General features: G+C 40.7%; 2 protein-coding genes across 3 annotated transcripts in view; both read left to right on the top strand.

Moving 5' to 3' along the window:
- Nucleotides 1-13,616, top strand: part of LOC135092715 (proto-oncogene tyrosine-protein kinase ROS-like) — a 16,736-nt gene extending 3,120 nt beyond the window's left edge. Inside the window, 9 exon segments of the mRNA XM_063991345.1 lie at nucleotides 40-261; nucleotides 976-1,164; nucleotides 2,086-2,228; nucleotides 2,545-2,733; nucleotides 3,190-3,402; nucleotides 5,748-5,940; nucleotides 5,943-5,961; nucleotides 7,323-7,473; nucleotides 8,958-13,616. Of these exon segments, the coding sequence (XP_063847415.1) occupies nucleotides 40-261; nucleotides 976-1,164; nucleotides 2,086-2,228; nucleotides 2,545-2,733; nucleotides 3,190-3,402; nucleotides 5,748-5,940; nucleotides 5,943-5,961; nucleotides 7,323-7,473; nucleotides 8,958-9,077 (1,439 nt within the window). The 3' untranslated portion in view covers nucleotides 9,078-13,616.
- Nucleotides 13,617-15,400: 1,784 nt separating this feature from the next.
- LOC135092716 (uncharacterized) overlaps nucleotides 15,401-20,000 on the top strand; it is a 6,047-nt gene continuing 1,447 nt past the window's right edge. The window contains exons 1-5 of one of the 2 annotated variants that reach the window (XM_063991346.1): nucleotides 15,401-15,554; nucleotides 17,791-18,097; nucleotides 18,517-18,858; nucleotides 19,288-19,395; nucleotides 19,704-19,878. In XM_063991346.1, the coding sequence (XP_063847416.1) occupies nucleotides 18,764-18,858; nucleotides 19,288-19,395; nucleotides 19,704-19,878 (378 nt within the window). In that variant the 5' untranslated portion in view covers nucleotides 15,401-15,554; nucleotides 17,791-18,097; nucleotides 18,517-18,763. The remainder of the gene's footprint in view (nucleotides 15,555-17,790; nucleotides 18,098-18,516; nucleotides 18,859-19,287; nucleotides 19,396-19,703; nucleotides 19,879-20,000) is intronic. The other variant, XM_063991347.1, reaches the window with a different exon arrangement.

Consider the following 20,000-nt stretch of genomic DNA (forward strand, 5'->3'; position numbering starts at 1 on the left):
CACACACTCCACCCAATCCACTTTTTCTCCACCCCGCAGACAACGAGTGGATGATACAAGGACTGGATGACACTTCCAGCTACATCTTCCGCGTGAGAGCAGTGAACAGGCTGGGGCAGGGGGAGTGGGGGGAGGAGAACATTATAAGCACTGTTGCCGGACCTACCATGCTGAACAGAACCCACCTCCCCACCATTCTGTACTCCACTATCCCCACCATTGCTGCCCTGGTGTTGATGCTCTGCCTGTCTGGGGGCTTGGGTGTGTATTCGTGGTGTTGTGTGAATATTTGATTTTTTTTTTTTTCTTTTTTTAATGTTCGATTTTTTGTTTTGTTTTAGTTTTATTTTATTTTATTTAGTTTTCCCCTTTTTTCCGTTTTCTTTCTCCATTTTTTATGTTCGATTTTTTGTTTTTTTTACTTTATTTTGTTTTCCCCCTTTTCCTGTTTTTTCTCTTTTCCTTTCTCTCTCTCTCTCTCTCTCTCTCTCTCTCTCTCTCTCTCTCTCTCTCTCTCTCTCTCTCTCTCTCTCTCTCTCTCTCTCTCTATTTCTCTCGTTTCCTCGTTATATTTTTCTTCTCATTTTTTTTTTGTTTCCTCCTGTATTTTTTTCTCTTCGTCTATCTGTGATCTTTTTTTTTGTTTTCTTGTGTTGTTACGTTTTTCCTCATTTCTTTATTTGTTATCTTTTCTGTTTCTTTCTGTGTTGTGTTCTTTTTTCTCTTTTCCTCTTTATTTTGTCATCCCTTTTTTTTACGTATAATTTTTGTTTTTTCTCTTTTCCTCTTTATTTGTCTTTTTTATTTCCTTGTTTTGTTTTCTTTTACTCTTTATGTCACTTTTGTTTCCTTCTGTTATGTTTTCTTTTGTTTTTCTCTCCTGTATTCTCTATCCATCACCTTTTTTTCGCTTTCCTTCTCTGTTTTGTTTCTCTCTCTTCCACCTCCTCCTCCTCACATCCTTTTCCCTCACAGCAATGAGGAGGACTGAGAAGAAGAAGAGGAAGGCCAAGGCTGCCTCTATCTCGGACTCGTCACTCCACCACCCGCACCACCACCACCCCCGCGGCAGAGAGGTGGAGCTGGCTAACCTCGGCCACCTCCCCACCAGCACCAACTTTGTCACAGAGAATAATGTACTGTATGATATGACCAGCTTTCCAGGTGAGAGAGAGAGAGAGAGAGAGAGAGAGAGAGAGAGAGAGAGAGAGAGAGAGAGAGAGAGAGAGAGAGAGAGAGAGAGAGAGTAATAATAATAATAATAATAATAATAATAATAATAATAATAATAATAATAATAATAATTTATCTCTTAGCTCACTTCTTCCCACCTTCCCTTCCTTACCAAAATACTGAGCTTAATTTATCTTGTCTACCTAAACCTTCCCTCTTCGTGAATATTCAAGTCCCCCATGAAATGAGTGAATAGACACGTTTTCTTTGACCGAATTTTTTTTATCTTATCACTAGAAACGAGAGAGAGAGAGAGAGAGAGAGAGAGAGAGAGAGAGAGAGAGAGAGAGAGAGCAAGTACAGTACAAGATTAGCAGAAGGAATATAAAGAAGAGGAGGAGAGAGCATAGCAACAAGTGTGTGTGTAGCTGATTAAATAGATTAAATTAAGTAAAATTCAAATTAAAGATAAATAATAATAATAATAATAATAATAATAATAATAATAATAATAATAAAAGCAACAACAATGATAAATAAGTAGAATAAATTAAAGTAAAAAGATGGAAAGGAAAGACACATGAAAAAAAAAACGGGGCTTTCAGGAGAGAGGACAAAGATGCGAGTACAGGAAAAGATAGAGAGAGAGAGAGAGAGAGAGAGAGAGAGAGAGAGAGAGAGAGAGAGAGAGAGAAGTAAAAAAAAATCTTCAAAATCTCTCCTCCTCCTAATCCTCCTCCTCTTCCTCTTCCTCTTCTTCTTCCTCTTCCTCTTCCTCTTCCTTTAATACCCCCTTTATTTTTACAAAACCTAAGCTACTCACTCTTTTATTCAAACCTCATTGCACCTTCCTTTTCAGCACTTCTCCCATCCATGACCTCACCTGACCTCACGTGACCTCTCCTCCCGCAGGTGACGACCTTGACTTGCCCCACGTGTCCCGGCAGTGCATCACCTTGACTAAGTTCCTGGGCAGCGGGGCATTTGGCGAGGTGTTCGAGGGCACCGCATGTGTTCTGCCCGGCCGCCCTGACGTCACCAAGGTGGCCATCAAGGTGAGAGAGATGGGGGGGAGGAGGGGAGATTGATAAAGGAAGGGAGAGAGAGAGAGAGAGAGAGGGTGGGGGAGGGAGATAGATGGAAAGGAGACTGAGGCATGCAGGGAGAGAGAGAGAGAGAGAGAGAGAGAGAGAGAGAGAGAGAGAGAGAGAGGGTGGAGGAGGGAGATAGATGGAAAGGAGACTGAGGCATGCAGAGAGAGAGAGAGAGAGAGAGAGAGAGAGAGAGAGAGAGAGAGAGAGAGAGAGAGAGAGAGAGAGACATAAACACAATCTTTACCCCAACACAACAACCCTGCCATCCGTCCCTCAGACACTCCGCAAGGGCGCCACAGAGGGGGAGAAGGTGGAGTTCCTGAAGGAGGCACAGCTGATGAGTCACTTCCAGCATGAACACATATTGCGGCTCCTGGCGGTGTGCACGGACCATGACCCATTCTTCCTCATCCTGGAGCTGATGGAGGGTGGTGACCTGCTCTCCTACCTCAGGACCAGCCGGGGGGTGAGTGCTGTGGGAGGGGGAAGAGGGGGAGAGAGAGAGAGCAGGGGGTGAATAGCAGAAAAGATAGAAATTTAAACAAAAGAGATGAAAGAAGTACTTGAGACTGTTTAGCTAGGAGAGAGAGAGAGAGAGAGAGAGAGAGAGAGAGAGAGAGAGAGAGAGAGAGAGAGAGAGAGAGAGAGAGAGAGACTTAGGGGGGCACAGTTGTAACAAAAGGAGTGGAAAGAAAAGTTTGTGATTGCCTGACAGAGAGAAAGAGGGGGGAGTTTAGAGAGAGCAGGGTGTAGAGTGGTGAGAGAGAGAGAGAGAGAGAGAGAGAGAGAGAGAGAGAGAGAGAGAGAGAGAGAGAGAATCAATGCAGAAGGAGGCACTGAACATGAAAGAAAGGCAAGATGTCAAGATATAGATTTACTTCACCTTGCTTTACTGTCTCACCACCACCACCACCACCACCAGAGTGACGTGGGGCTCACACTGGGCGACCTGGTGGACATGTGCCTGGATGTGGCCAAGGGCTGCGTGTACCTGGAGGAGATGCATTACGTCCACCGTGACCTGGCTGCCCGTAACTGCCTCGTGTCCACCACCGACCCGCAGTCCCGTATTGTGAAGATTGGGGACTTTGGATTGGCCAGGGACATCTACAAGAATGATTACTACAGGAAGGAGGTGAGGAGGGGGTGGGAGGATGATGAGAGGGAGTTAAGGGTGTAGACAGTAAGGGAAAGGGTGAGAGAAATAAAAAAAGAGTGATATGTGAAAGTTTTGGGATGTAGAAAGTTAGGAATGGGTGAAAAGGAGTAAAGAAAAGGGTGGTTTTTACTGAAACTTGGTGTTGTAAGGAAGTTTTTGGGTAAATGGAGAGAGGAATGGGGTGAAATAAGTAAAGAAAGGTTGATTTTACTAAATTTCTGTTGTGTAAAAAAGTGATGCAAGGAAGTTTTGGAGTAATGAGAATAAGGAAAGGAATAAAAGAGGGAGTTTAGGGGACAAAAGCAATGATGTGAGGAAGCTTTGGGGTTTGGGAGTGAAAATATGGATGATATTAAGGGAATTTTGGGGTGTGGGAGAGAGGAAAGGGGTGATGTTAGTGTTGCAGAGTTTTGGGGTGGAACAAGGGAGTTTTTTGGGGTGACAAGTGAGTAAAAGGAAAAGTGAGGGAGTTTTGGGGTGTAGGAGTGAGATAAAGGGTGAAGAGTGAGGAAAAGGATGAGAGGAGTGAGGAAAAGGATGATATTAATGAGTTTAAAGAAGAGAGGAGGATGTATAGTGATAAGATATGTATGATATTATATAAGAGAAGTTGAGTAAACAGACGTTTTGTAAGGAGGAGAGATCAGGTGTGTGTGTGTGTGTGTGTGTGTGAAAAATAAGGCATTGTTTTTCAGTATGTGTGTGCATTGATGTATGATGTGTGTGTGTGTGTCTGTGTGTGTGTGTGTGTGTGTGTGTGTGTGAAAGAGAAAGTAAACCATTCCCTTTATTTCTTACCAACTCACCTTCATTTCTCACGAATCACATCTCTAAAGATAAGGATAAACAACAATCACAACCTGCAGATAATACAAACAACCATAATCACAAACAGCAACAGTAACAATAACCACAATTAAATTACCACTTCACTCTTAACCTTCCCCTAATCACTCTCTTATCACTGCAGTCACCACATTCCCTGCCATCCTTATCTCATGCCCCTCTCAACCCCTCATTGCATCACCCCACAGAATAGATGTGCAGTCTGACCTTCACAAACACAGCAGCCTCTCCTTATTAATGTCACACTTTTCTCTTAATTATTGTACACCCTTCTTGTATTTCTCAGTTGTATCAGATCATTTTTTTCTCCCTGTGTGCTTGTCAGGGTAAAGAAGGAAAGGATGATATAGATAAACTCTTTAATAGATCCTAACTACATATCTTTATTTTATTTGTGGGTGCATTTGGGTGGTCCACGAGACTGTCCCTTTCCACCAGGGGCTGACGTGGCTGTGTGTGTGTGTGTGTGTGTGTGTGTGTGTGTGTGTGTGTGTGTGTGTGTGTGTGTGTGTGTGTGTGTGTGTGTGCTGCCCTGCATGGGATTGCCAGCCTGGTATAGATGCATCTTCTAATTTTGTTTTATTTTATTTATTTTATTTATTTTTTTTTTTACTTTATTTTTTTTATTTATTTATTTGTTTACTTACTTATTTATTTATTTATGTTATTATTTTTATATTATTATTATTATTATTATTATTATTATTATTATTATTATTATTATTATTATTATTATTTTTATTTATTTATTTATTTATTTATTTATTTTTTTTTTTTTGTTATTTTCAGGATAAAACTTAAGCTTAAAGTACTCAAAATAATAAGAGGCTTGAAAATAGATGTCTTATATTGGTCAGGATTGCTGTAAAAGCCTTTCTGTTCCTCTGCCAGTGCCTCCCTCCTCCTGTGCTTTCTACAACTACATCTATTGGTCCTAATAATGAGAAATCCAGGAACAAACAACCTACAAGTACATACATTAGTCAGAACTGCAGTAAAACCCTCTCTATTTCATTTAACTGCAGTAAATCCTTCCATTGCTACATAAACCACTCAAAACTGCAATAAAACATCTTCCTCTCTCTCCTTTCTTCCTCCTTCTGTTCCTTCTACAGCTACACACATCACTCAAAGCTGAAAAAAAAATTCACTTCCTCCTGTGCTTCCTTCAATAAGCCCTTCTCCACCCCCTCTTTCTGCGCCTTCTGCAGGGTGAGGAACTGCTACTAAAAATACTTAAGATAATAAAAGACTCAAAAACAGAACCTGTATTGGTCAACCACAGCAATAGACAGCCCTCCATTCCTTCCCTTAGACTCAAAAATAGATCTGGCATTGGCCAACACAGCAATAATCCTATCCATCCCTCCTCCTGTGCCTTCAGCAGGGTGAGGAACTGCTACTTAAAAAGAGGACTTACATTGGCAAATACAACAACAAACCCATCTCAATACCTTCTTCTGTGCCTTCTGCAGGGTGAGGGGCTGCTACCGGTGCGCTGGATGTCCCCAGAAAGCCTCATTGACGGGGTGTTCACAAGTCACTCCGACGTGTGGGCGTTTGGTGTGCTGCTGTGGGAGATCCTCACTCTGGGGCAGCAGCCGTACCCTGCCCGCACCAACCTGGAAGTGCTGCACCACGTCAGGAGTGGCGGCACCCTCACCAGGCCCCCGGGTGTCCTGAGGAACTGTGAGTGAGAGAGAGAGTATGTTTGTGTCAGGGTGGATAAGGATGTGTGTCTGCTTGCCTTGAGGAGCTGTGAATGTTGCCAGAGTGTTGTGGTGTGCGTGTGTGTATGTGCATGTCTTAAGGTTGGTGAGGATGTGTGTGTGTGTGTGTATGTGCATGTCTTAGGGTTGGTGGAGGTGTGTGTATGTATGTGCATGTCTTAGGGTTGGTGAGGGTGTGTGTGTGTGTGCCCTGAGGACCTGTGGGTGTTGGCAAGGTGTGTGTGTGCATGTGTGTGTGTGTGCCTGGCTGCCTTCAAGAAATGTGGGTGTTGTAGTAGGTGTGGATGTATATTTCTCTTCCTTTTTCATAGTCAGAAACTTGTGAATCTACATACTTTGCATCTGTGTCTGTGTGAAATTCTCTCTCTTTCTCCCTCCCTCACATCTTACTCATCTTCCTTTCCCTTTGTCCTTTTTTCCACATTCCTCAGCTATCAATATCTAATCTACCTCCTCATCTTTATCATCACAAACTGTCTTTCATCCTCCTTGCCCTCTTGTCTCCTAATCCTTCCTGCAGCATCCTATCATATCCACCAATCCCTCATTGTCCTGCCTATTTCCCTAGAGCATCCTTCAGTCAGACATCCTACTAACATCTTTCCCTGTTCCATTCTTCTTAATTAGTATCCTACATCTACTCTCTCTCTCTCTCTCTCTCTCTCTCTCTCTCTCTCTCTCTCTCTCTCTCTCTCTCTCTCTCCTCTCATCTCTCTCTCTCTCTCTCTCTCTCTCTCTCTCTCTCTCTCTCTCTCTCTCTCTCTCTCTCTCTCTCTCTCTCTCTCTCATTGGTTCCTTTATCTTACATCATCATTTCCCAGTCAAAATCTTATCTTCTCTTTCTTTTATTCCTTCCTCTTGCTACAAACCCTCACTCATCACTTCTCTCACTCTTTCCTTCATTTTCTTTCAATCCTCCACACAAAATCTTATCTCCCTTCTTTCACTCCTTCCTTCATTTTCATACAATCCTTCTTTCATCATCTCTCACTCCTTCCTTCATCTTACAATCTTTCACTCAACATCTCATCTCCCTCACTCCTTCCTTGACCTTCTTATCACCTCCCACTCCTTCATTCACTTAGCATCCCATCTCCCTCACTACTTCCTTCACCTTATCACACCCCACTTGTTGCTTCACCTTGCACAATCCTTCATTCAACATCCCATCTCCCTCACTCCTTCCTTGACCTCCTTACCATCTCCCACTCCTTCCTTCACTCAGCCTCCCATCTCCCTCACTCCTTCACACATCCCAAATCTTTAACTCACCACATACCCACCTCTCACTCACCCTCTCCTCTCCCCACTCCCCAACAGACACAAGTTGATGGAGAGATGTTGGAGCTACAGCCCTGAGAGGCGGCCTACCTTCAAAGAGTGTTTGGGGGTGCTGCTGCTGCTGCGGCGGAGGCTATCTCGGCCCTCCCTGCTCTTGCTGTCCATAATGTTCACTATATTGGCTCCAGTGGTGAGTGTGTGTGTGTGTGTGTGTGTGTGTGTGTGTGTCTTGCATATTTTTTTTCTTTGCTTTTTAATTTTTTTTTTTTCTTGTTATGGTTTGTTTTCTTTGCTTTCTTTGTTTTTTCTTGTTTTGTTTTGATTTTGCTTTGTTTCCTTTGTTTTTTCTTGTTTGTTTATTTGTTTTCTTCACCTGTTCTTGTCTATTTGTTCTTATGTTTTATTTTCCTTTTTTCTTGTTTTTCTGTGGTTGTGTTTTGCTCTGTATCTCTCTCTCTCTCTCTCTCTCTCTCTCTCTCTCTCTCTCTCTCTCTCTCTCTCCTCTCTCTCTCTCTCTCTCTCTCTCTCTCTCTCTCTCTCTCTCTCTCTCTCTCTCTCTCTCTCTCTCTCTCTCTCTCTCTCAGAATGAATGCATTTGAATATATATTCATTTGTTAATTTTTTTTATGCATTTTGTGAATTAATTGTTTTTGTAACTTTATATTGAGTTCTTGGCTTTATTTATTATTTATTTATTTATTTATTTATTTATTTATTTATTATTATTAATTTGTTTGTTTGCAATTTTGTTTGTGTTTAAAATTGCTTGTTTTGCGTGCATGGCACACACACACACACACACACACACACACACACACACACACACACACACACACACACACACACACACACACACACACACACACACACACACACACACACACACACACACACACACACACACACACTTTGCATTTTAATCTTACAGCATTTTGAGATATATCCCCTGTTCATTTATTTATTTATTTATTTATTTATTTATTTATTTATTTATTTATTTATTCATTCATTCATTCATTCATTCATTCATTCATTCATTCCACTTATTTACTTTTGTTTTGTTGCATCAAAAAAAAAATGCATGTCTGAAAAAAAAAATGAAACAAGAATGAGTTAAAAAAAAAATAATAATGACAATGATAATAATGTTGAATGAAATAATGATTGTCTTTTGCTTTTCTGTTGATTGTTTGACTGCAACTTTGAAAGCCATGCCAAACTAATGCCTGTGTTTGTGCCTTTTCCTTCCCCTCCCCTCTGTGTGTGTGTGTGTGTGTGTGTGTGTGTGTGTGTGTGTGTGTGTGTGTGTGTGTGTGTGTGTGTGCAGGTCAGTGTGGCCGAGATAACTTGGCCTACGCAGCAGATGTTGACGAGAACCATAACTCTACAGCAGGTGGGTGTGAAATGACCCTTATGTTTTGTGTGTGTGTGTGTGTGTGTGTGTGTGTGAGAGAGAGAGAGAGAGAGAGAGAGAGAGAGAGAGAGAGAGAGAGAGAGAGAGAGAGAGAGAGAGAGAGAGATTGCAGATGTTAGTATGTATGCTTGAGAGAAAGAAAAAAAGAGAATGAGGTTATTATGTGTCCGTGTGAGAGAGAGAGAGAGAGAGAAGAGAGAGAGAGAGAGAGAGAGAGAGAGAGAGAGAGAGGACACATACCAACCATCTTTCTCCCACAGGCAACTCAGGAATTAGTGAGGAGGACTGCTTACCTGAGACGAGCGCCCTGGGGAGGAGGAGGCGGAGGCGGAGGCGGAGGAGCAGTCTGGAGGAGGAGGGAGACACTGTCAACATGGTAGGAGGAGGAGGAGGAGGAGGAAGAGGAAGAGGAGAGTGACTCTTTCTCTGGCGCCAGTACCCTTCCTCTCAACTGCCCCATTGAGACGAAACCAACAGTACCTTCAATTAGTTAACGAGCCCTCCCCAGCCTCCCCACCCCTCTCCCCAAGGGCTCCCTCTCCCCAGGCCCCAGCCACCCTCCCCAGAAGCACCTTGAGTGACTGGGGGAGGCTAGGGGGGCAGGTAAATGGGGTCAGTAATGGGGTGCCAGGCCATGTGTTCCCTCCTACACCTCATTCCTTGCCTCCATCACCCCATCATCCCCTCCCTCCATCGTCCTTCCCTCTCCCCACTGCCTCAAATCACACTCTGCCCCCATCACCCATCACCCCAGCTAATAACACCCCATCACCCAAGCACATCCGTTCCTTCCCCATCACACAGACACACACACCATCGTCAGTCACATCCCCGACCAGTGTCACCTTCACGTTTCCTGCTGTGCCTGGCCTCACCAACATCCCCACACACCACACCCGTGCCGCAGAACCACCAATTACTATCTCCGGCCCACTAGTAATAAAGTCTGCACCTCATCACAACCTCCACCCACCCCCACGTCCTCCTCCTATGTCAACATGAGGGTTGGTGTGGAGGGAGTGGAAGAAGGGAGTGATGGTGAGGTGGAAAATCACAGGCTGAGTGGAGTGTCTGCTCTGTCGGCAGTGAGCGGGATGACCTCTGCCTCCACCATTGATCTGGATCATGTTCCCACTCAGTCCTCTTGGTGTTGAGTCAGTTTATGAGTCAGTTTGCTTGTTTGTGTGTGTCAATAGGCTGCCTGTTCAGTTAGTCAATTGAGTGGGAATAGATAGTGTTTAATCTGTCAGTCAGTCAAGCAGTCAGTTAGTTAGTCGTGTTCAGTCAGTCAGTTAGTCAGTCAGTCATTCAGTCAGTCTTTCAGCCGTTCACTGTGTCAGTCAGTCAGTACACCAGTCTTTCAACCAATCAGTCTGTCTTTCATCCAGTCATTAATTCATTCAGTTAGCCAACAGTCAGTCAGTCCCCTTTAACTCACTCCTGACACAGCCATTCTTGCATTAGCAACTTGACTGATGAGAACCTTAAAAAGAACCTTTATCTTAGTCACCTGTGAACTCAAAGAGGCTAGAGACAAGTCAGGTGTTTAAGTCAGTTTTGTATGTGTGCCAAATGTTAAAAGACCAGCAGCTGTAAGTCAGTAAGTCACTCAGGGCATTGTGGGGAAGTGAGGAGGAACAGATGAGATATCCAACAATTCACAACACTGAAAACATGTACAAGAAAGGTGATGAAAAGGGTAGGTTTGCAATTTCTAGGCAGTGCAATGTTTGGAAGTGACTGTGGAACAAGAAAAGATACCTCAGACTAGTTAGTTATTAGAAAATATGTCAAATAGCAGTGAAAGAGTTAAGTTACTAATAGACTGACTGATGTGCAAAGTTGTTAAGTCAGTGTTTGGGTTAACTTAAGTTGTTATTAAGTCGCTCTAAAACTGAATGGATTAAAGTGAACGGTTTGTAAGGCCAGTGACTCATGGGTGATGTGTGACAAAGTGTGGTTTTGGGATTACAGAGACTGAGTGAAAGGATGAAAAAAAAAAAGGGAAAAGAATGTGGAGTTTTGGAGTTAGAAAAAAAAAGTGACTGAAGGTAACTGAAGAGAGAAAAAAAACAATTAAAAAAAGTACATGGTAGATATTGTAGTGACTCAGTGAAAGTAAAGAAAATGAAAGAAAAGTAGATTTATGGATAGTGGAGTAAAAAAGTGAATGAAGGTACAATAAGAATGAAAAAAAATATTGAAGGGTACTTATGAAGAAAATGAATGACAAAAAATAATGAGTAATGTGAAAGAATAAAATAATTATGAATGAAAAATAGGGACTTAAAAAAGAAATAAAGATAATGAATACTTTTAGAACCACACCAGTGAATTACGAATGACATGAATAAAAATTATTAAAGAAAACTATTATTCATGAAAGGAAAACGAAAACGTTACCCATGAATGACTTTGCAATGAACAAAAGCAGTAATGGGTGACTTAGAAAACGGGAAGAAAATTTAAAGAAACAGAAAACGAACATTATACAACCAAGAGAAAATGAGAGAGGAGGTTAATGGGACAGAAAACGAACATTGGGTAGCCAAGAGAATGGAAAGAAGTTACTGGAATAGGAAATTAAAAGAAATTAAAGGAATAGAGGAAATAATTAAAAGAAACTTAAGGAATAGGACATAAGCAATATATAAGAAGGAAAATTAAAATACATTGAAGGAATAGAAAATAAACAATAGAGAGAAAACAGAACATTAGAAGAAACAAACACAATAGAAAATGGGTGGGAGGTCCAGAGAAAACAGGTAAAGGTTATTGGAACAGAAAATGGAGATTGAATAGCTTAAAGAAAACGAGAAGAGACGGATATAAAATGAAAATGTAATTATTAATGGATTATTTTCCCACCGTAATTACATGTCATCTTCCGATAGTGTTTTGTGTAAAGTATCTGTCTGTTTGTTTGTTTTGTTACATTGTCGTAAAGAAATAGCTTTAATATTGTCACAAAGTAGTAATGATAATGATGATAGTAATAAGAACAAGGAACAGCGACTAAAAAAAAATAAAATAGATGGTAATGATAATAATAATTTAGATAGAAGTTAATTATTATGAAATGTTTGTTTGTTTATTTATTTATCTAATTATCTACTTATTTATATTCTTACACCAAATTCTATCGGAAGATGAAATGGAAGCAATAATAATAATGATAATAATAACTAGTAATAATAATAATAAGAATAATAATGATAGTAATAATGATAATAACAGTAATAACTATAATATTAATTGCAAGGGCTCCCAATTACACTGATATTAGTACCTCTTATTATGTCGTAATTAACGTGTGTGTGTGTGTGTGTGTGTGTGTGTGTGTGTGTGTGTGTTTGTGTGTGTGTGTGTGTAAATAATCTAGTATGTGTGTGTGTACAGCTTCTGATAATCTTAATTTTTTATAAGGTACAACTTTTACATACATGCATACACACATTTTACGTTCTCTCTCTCTCTCTCTCTCTCTCTCTCTCTCTCTCTCTCTCTCTCTCTCTCTCTCTCTCTCTCTCTCTCTCTCTCTCTCTCTCTCTCTCTCTCTCTCCTTCTTCTTCTTCTTCTTCTTCTTCTTCTTCTTCTTCTTCTTCTTCTTCTTCTTCTTCTTCTTCTTCTTCTTCTTCTTCTCCTCCTCATAGACATTTATCATTTATTGTCTGATAGTGATGTGTGTGTGTGTGTGTGTGTGTGTGTGTGTGTGTGTGTGTGTGTGTGTGTGTGTGTGTGTGTATGTGTGTGTGTGTGTGTGTCAGTTCTTTGTGTACGTGCCATGGGCGATCAGATACACAGACTTATATAGTGTGTATGAGAGAGAGAGGGAGAGAGAGAGATAAGATAACCTCATTGCCTTAGGCTTTATATGGAAAAGAGGTTCGTTTCATGTTAAGAGAAATTTCATTTATGTTGCTTACTCAATTAAAGTTTCATTTGATACTGAAAAAAAAGATTCCTTTCATAATGGAAAAAATTCTTTCCATATTAAAAGGAAAGCAGTTTTGTTTCATATTAAAAACAAAATAAGCTTCGTTTCTTGTTAGTAAAGGAAAGTTTTGTTTCATATTAAAGAGAAAAAGTTCCATGTATTATTAATTAAATGTTTCGTTTCACATTATTAAAGGAAGTTTCATGTTAAAAGGTAGTTTCGATTAATGTTACTAATAAAATGGTTTCAGTTTGTTAGAAAGTGTATCAAGTTCGTTTCATGTTACATAGAAAGAAAACTTTCGTTTGTATTAAAGGAAAAAAGTTTCCATCTTCGTTTTCCTTTGAAAATGAACTATAATTTAGTTAGCGTGCAAGATAGAAACATTTCAGGAAAATACTTTTCTCCACCGTAAATGAGAAAGAATTTTGGTATTTTTATGGAAATCAAATACGTTTATTTGCAAAAATTGTCAATTATATAAGTTTTTCGCGTATTTGTACTCTCTCTCTCTCTCTCTCTCTCTCTCTCTCTCTCTCTCTCTCTCTCTCTCTCTCTCTCTCTCTCTCTCTCTCTCTCTCTCTCTCAATTAATTAACTATATATTCATAATTAAACAGGAATACACTTAACTGTGTATCATTGTCATATATAGAGAAAGAAACGAGAAAGATGAAGAAAGGAAGAAAAGGATCATGAAGAAAAAACCGAGAAGAAAACAAAAAAAAGTAGGAAGAGAAGAGAGGAGGGATTAAATAAAATGTGTGTGTGTGTGTGTGTGTGTGTGTGTGTGTGTGTGTGTGCAGCTGTTAAAAATTGCAAATATTTTTATTATACGTCGTTAAGGAATTTCTATCTTCGCTTTTTTTTTCGCTCGAAAGTTTTTTTTTTTTTTTATCGTTTACTGCTTCGATTCTTGTTCCATTGTTTATTTGTGTAAATATGTAACGAAAGGAAGGTGTAAATAAAGGCGTGTGTTTGTCGTTATTTGTTTTCTTCGGGTCTTATTCCTGTTGAGTAGAGAGAGAGAGATAGAGAGAGAGAGAGATTACACATTATGAATAAAGAAAAAAAAATAATCAGGTGATTAAAACATGTGGAGTGATTGGTGAGTCAGAGAGAAAGGGGGGGGGGGGAAGCAGGGGGCATGTTCTGTGCGTGCGTGCATTTACATGACAGACGTGCCCAGAAATACAAATTTAAAACCCTGTCACTGCGATACGAGACATTAGCAGCAGCAGAACCAATACGTAGTGTTTATGAGCATCTACAAGGAGGTTAGGAATGAAAAAGAATAGCTTGGAATTTCTACCCAGTTTAAAGATTGGAAGTGGCTGTAGAACAAGTAAAGATGTCTCAGAGTGATTAGTAATTAAGGAAATGAACCAAATAGCAGTCAAAGGGTTAAAATTCTCTCTCTCTCTCTCTCTCTCTCTCTCTCTCTCTCTCTCTCTCTCTCTCTCTCTCTCTCTCTCTCTGGACTATATGTTATTTTTTATATATATTTTTCTTTGTTCTGAATGTGTATTTGAGGTGTTCTTACGTAAAGTGTGTGTGTGTGTGTGTGTGTGTGTGTGTGTCTTTATCAGCCAGTTCACGTATCTGTCTTTGTTCTCTCTCTCTCTCTCTCTCTCTCTCTCTCTCTCTCTCTCTCTCTCTCTCTCTTTCACTTTTCTCCTCAATTTCCTCTCAGTTATCACCACTATTAATACCTCAGCACCTTAATTTACTTCCTCCAACCTTGATCATATCTCGTGATCTGTGTGTATTTATAAGTATTGGTATCTATTCTTGTTATTTATCCCGATTATTTGCGTTACAAAAAAGGTCGAACGATGGTCAAAAGGTAACACTTCAGTAGAATCTAATCTTATGAGCCACCTGCGCTCCCCTGTGATGGTTGGGTAAGTGCTGTTGTTGTTGTTGCTGTTGCTGTGGCTGTGGCGGTGACGGTGGTGGTGGTGGAAATGTTGTTGTTGTTGCTGTTGCTGTGGCTGTGGCGGTGACGGTGGTGGTGGTGGAAATGTTGTTGTTGTGGTGATTGTTGCTGTTGTTGTTTATGTTGTTGTTGTTGTAGCAGTAGCAACAGCAGCGGCGGTAATACATGATACATAAACTAGGTTACTGCGTCATTCGTTTGATCGCGTTGCGCAAATTCATCAGGAAACGGTGATGATGGTGGTAAGAAGGAGGAGGAGGATAATGATAAAGAACGCGTGTACCTACGAAATACTAATAGCAAGAAAACGGAAATGAAATGACGCATATAGGTTATTGAAAAATTCAGTATCTTCCTCTCCTTATTCTTCTTGTTCTTGTTCTTGTTCTATCTTCCTGTTACTGCTACTTAATTCTTGTTCAGAGTAGCGTTGATACATACATACATATATACATACATACATACATAAATTGATACACAAAAAAAAAAAAAAATAACAAGGACAAGCTATAACATACAAACAGATAACCGAATACGTAGATAGATAAACATAACACAAACAGTAGCAATAGACAGACCGTTAATAGATACATACATAGAAAACTAGACGAATAAGCAAACCAATAAGCAGAGGCTAATAGATGAACAAGGAGAATATGAAAAAAATAACGGAATCTGCGAAGAGAGAAAAAAATACAGAAAGAAAGAAAAAAAGTAGGCAAATATCAATATACAAAGGGGAGGTAAACAGATAAACAGACTGAGAGGAGAAAATGATCGAATAAGCAGAGAGAGAGAGAGAGAGTATAACAGGTGAGTTTGATGTCATAAGATTGCGCAATATGAGGTGAGCGGCTTGTGGCAACACCTCTCAAGGACGAAGTTGGAGACTAACTGGCAATTAGATCTGAACCACGTAAATAGACGCGCAGGCAGCGACGCAGGTTAGTTCAGAAGAGAAAGCGAAGAGGAGCTCCTATGGGTAAGCTTATCAGAACAAACTATTCTTATTGTAATTTATTAGGTTGTTTGTGTGTTTGTTGTTATATTTTATTCTTGTTTTGTTGTATATATGTAGGTGTGTTGGTAGTTGTGTGTGTAATTTAGTGTACTAGTCTTGAACTTTGATTTTTTTTTTTTTTTAATCCAATTGTGGTGTAAGGATGTGGGTTATTCGAGTGTGCATTGTTAATTTTAATGTATATTTTAGTCATTTAGTGTATTAGCCATATAGCTTTACTTTTTCTGCTTTTTTTTTTTTAAACGTAGGTAATGTGACATGTTTCATAGATGTTTTAGTGTATTAATATTTATTTATGTGTGTGTAGTCTCTCTCTCTCTCTCTCTCTCTCTCTCTCTCTCTCTCTCTCTCTCTCTCTCTCTCTCTCTCTCTCTCTCTCTCTCGTTTTGATGTAAGGTTGTCGGATGTTCTGATGAATATTGTTTCATGTACATAAGTGTATTAGTCATAAACTTCGATTGAATGACATTTTTCGTTAGATGAAGTGCAAGCTTTGTTAGTTACTTTTGAATTTGAAGGATGGAAGCGATTTTTTAACATATGCTGTACTGTGTTCCATGTTTATTCGCGTATTACCTGTTTATAATTGATCTACGCTTGTTTCTGTTGTCATTAGATTAGCTTGATTCAACATTCCTTATTCCTCGAGTCATGTTACTTCCATTGTTCATTGACTTCGTTGTTCGTTCAGCTCACGTTTAGTGGTGGCGCCGAACCTGACTTTAACTTGGTCAGGTTCTGTTTGGTGACGTCACAGCCTCTGACGTCATGCCCTCGGGGAATGGCTGCAAGTTCTGACGCAAGTGTGGTATTTCCGGAAAGGGGCGGAGCTTGGTGGTGACTCAAAACGGAAGCACGTGGGGGGAACGGAAGCACGTGGGGGGAAGAGAGAGAGAGAGAGAGAGAGAGAGAGAGAGAGAGAGAGAGAGAGAGAGAGAGAGAGAGAGAGAGCATAAGAAATAAGGGGAGCTGCAAGAAGCCATCAGGCCTACACGTGGCAGTTCCTGAATGAAATATACCTACCTATTTCCATCTATCATCCCTATCCATAAATCCGTCTAATCTCTTGAAGCTCCCTAATGTCTGAGCACTAACAACTTGATTACTGAGTCCATTCCATTCATCCACCACTCTATTTTGAGAACCAACTTCTTCCTATGTCTTTTAAACCTTAATTTTTCAAGCCCGAACCCGTTATTTCTTGTTCTATCCTGGTTGCTGATCCTAAGAATTTTGCTTACGTCCCCCTTGTTATAACCCTTATACCACTTAAAAACTTCTATCAGGATCCCTCTTAACCTACGTCTCTCTAAAGAATGTAAATTTAACAGCTTCAGAGAGAAACGGAATGAAAACTTGAGAATACGAACATTTTTTTCCTATTTACATTTTCCTATTTACATACTTGCTGATCGACTGCTGATAAATCAATAAGAATAAAGAAAATAGGTTAGATTTTAAAGATTATCGATGAGTAGTGTTAGAATAGAAGCGTTATACTGCAGTCTGACCAGTCGCTATCAGTCACGGCAGATCACACCAGTCTGGTCCAGTTCGCCCCGCCAGCACGGCCACGCAAAGCCAATATGATACAAGGTCAATAGATAATCTCGTGGCCTCGTGACGGAACATTCTTGTTAAATCGATGCGTCATTGAGATTGCGAGCCTGCGAGTGTGCAAAATGAGCTCAGGGTTGGAGAAAATAGTTGGTAGGCGAGAAACTAGGATATGATGAAAGGTTTGATGGACTGACTAATAACGGTTTCCTATTCGGGGAGTAAATGTTCGCCTTGGTAAAATAAAATGAGCTCATGGTTAGTGGAAAACATAGAAGTTAGGAAAAGAGACACGGATGTGATTAACCTTTGATAAACTGACTAACGGCGACATTACATTTGACTAGCGTTTTCACCGAGGGATAGGCTGGGTTTAGATTCACTCAGTTTATTAATTTCATTACTGGTCCTTTCATAGTGTAGAACAAGACTGCATAAAAAAAATATTTTGCCGAGAAATCAATAGCATCTTGAAATTAGCAGGCTATTTCCATAATCCCGCATTTCTGATTATGTTGAGTGAATCTTCGCCTCGAAAAAAAATGAAAGTGGCGGGGATGAGTAAATAAGAATTACGAGAAAGATACAAAAAAAAAAAAAAAAAAAAAAAACTGACCAGCATCAACATTTTCTATTCCAGAGAGTGAATATTCGCCCTGGAAAAGTAAAACCGGCGGGGGTGATGGAGGGCGCCGAGGAGGTGGCGGCGCGGGCACCATGGCGGCGCCCCCCTCCTCGGCTATGGTCCATCTGCTGCCACCCGTGATGGAGGTGGAGGAGGACGCCCCCCAGCCTGACACCCTGCTGAGGCTCGGGAACACCTGGCCCAGTTGACTCGACAAGGAGGACACGCAGGATGGAGTTGTGGAGAGGTGGCCGCCGGTGTCTACCTACTGGCCTGCCGCCCCTCATGCCTGCCCTGCTGTGGACTCCTGCAGCGACCTGGGGTGAGTTCATACGTTTATACACTTCAAAAACAAATAAAAAGATAAAATGAAAACTTTTAAGTGCATGTTATAAGACTTCACTCGTACACTGAATGCGTACCTTCCGAAACGAATTATAGCAAGTAAGTAGCAAACCAGTAAAATATATAAATGAGAATGCTTGCACTTATAATGATAAATAAGTGAAATTAATGAAGAAAAAAATACTGGACTGAACTTATTACAAACCTTCAAATAAACAAGTAGCGAGTAAAAAAATAAGTAAATAAATAAAATAAATAAATAAAGTAAAAAGTGACACGAAAACATCTCCCATTAGCAAGATCGTGGGTTTTCAAACACGCGATGTACTTAACACAAAACCTTTTCCTCCACTCCCTCCTGTTGTTAAACCACCCTTGTGTCCACCACTATTACAGGGAGAGTGTGGAGGAGGCTTCTGTCACGTGGTGCTCGTCCTCGGGGTACCACAGCCAGGCGCCTCGACCCTTCACTACCACCACCGCCACCAGTGAAGCCAGCCTGAGACTCCCTATTGGCGGTGAAGATGATGAAAGTGATGATAGTGATGATGACAGCGCCTGGGGAGAGGATGAGTGGCCCCTGGAACGCCCCCTACCCTTGCCTGAGTGGGGATGTGGTCGTCCCTCTTTGGTCTTTCCCACCATGCAGGATTATAGAAGGTTCCTAAGCCGTGTGTCCACTCGTCTCCGCCGCGCTCTGGCACTGCAGCCCTACGACTCCGTGTCCAACTTTGTCATGTAAGTGTTGGCGTGCTGTTATGTTTGGTGTGTGTGTGTGTGTGTGTGTGTGTGAAGAGGGTGGGGGATTTTTGAGTGTTGCCATGATTTGAGACTTTTTCCATTTGAATAGTTTTTTTTTTTTTTTATGTAGTTTGTGTTGATATTTTTGTTTTTGTTTATTGATCGATAATTCTGAGCTGTTTTTAGTGATCATGAAATGTGTGATTACCTTTGCTTCCTGCTAACTTATTATTTTATTTATTTTTACCATAAGAACATAATTCATCGTTATTTTTTCTCCATTATCTTTGTTTATAATTATTTTATTTATTATTTAATTTTTTACCATTGGCAATGAAATTAAATACAACCAAACAATACCTTGATACACTGTTGATACCTGCTCTCTTGTGTCTCTGCCCCCTTGTTGTTGTATGGGGGACACAGCTCTGGGGCTCCCTCCACCCGGGGCTGCCAGATCCCGCCACCGTACTCCCTGCGCGGCGCCACAGCTGAAAGGGACGGAGAGAGGGGGCACCAAACCTCCCCTCCTCTGTATATATTTTATCTTTGTATTACTGTAACAAGGCATGATGTCTTGTCTTGGCTACCCTCCTGTTATGGGGGATTTCTGCCTGGTGTACAATGATAAAGTGAAAGTTTTGTTTAAGGTTATTTGTCATAGATACCCTCTCTCTCTCTCTCTCTCTCTCTCTCTCTCTCTCTCTCTCTCTCTCTCTCTCTCTCTCTCTCTCTCTCTCTCTCTCTCTCTCTCTCTCTCTCTCTCTCTCCTGAAACTAACAATCTCAAAACCACAAAATGTATGAACTCTTTGACTTACTCTCCTCCTTCGCCTCCGTCAGGTTTGCAGAAGAGTACAAAGCCTCAGAGTTCTCCAGCCTGCAGGACTTCTACCGCTACTATGACCCGCCGCTCGTGTCAGGACGGTACACTTGCGTGGGTCTGGCGGCCGACCTCGCTTCCCGGCTTGCAGACCTTGAAGGACACTACCCCGGGTTCAAGGATTCTATCTATCAGGTAGGATATTAATATTTATTTATTTTGTTTATTTATTGATTGAATTAGTTATTTAGTTGTGTGCTGAGGGAGTTTTTTTTTTTGTTTATGATTTTTTGTTTTTCTCTACCTTGTTTTAGACT

This window comes from Scylla paramamosain, chromosome 40 (genome assembly GCF_035594125.1).
Source record: "Scylla paramamosain isolate STU-SP2022 chromosome 40, ASM3559412v1, whole genome shotgun sequence".
Taxonomy (NCBI): Eukaryota; Metazoa; Arthropoda; class Malacostraca; order Decapoda; family Portunidae; genus Scylla; species Scylla paramamosain.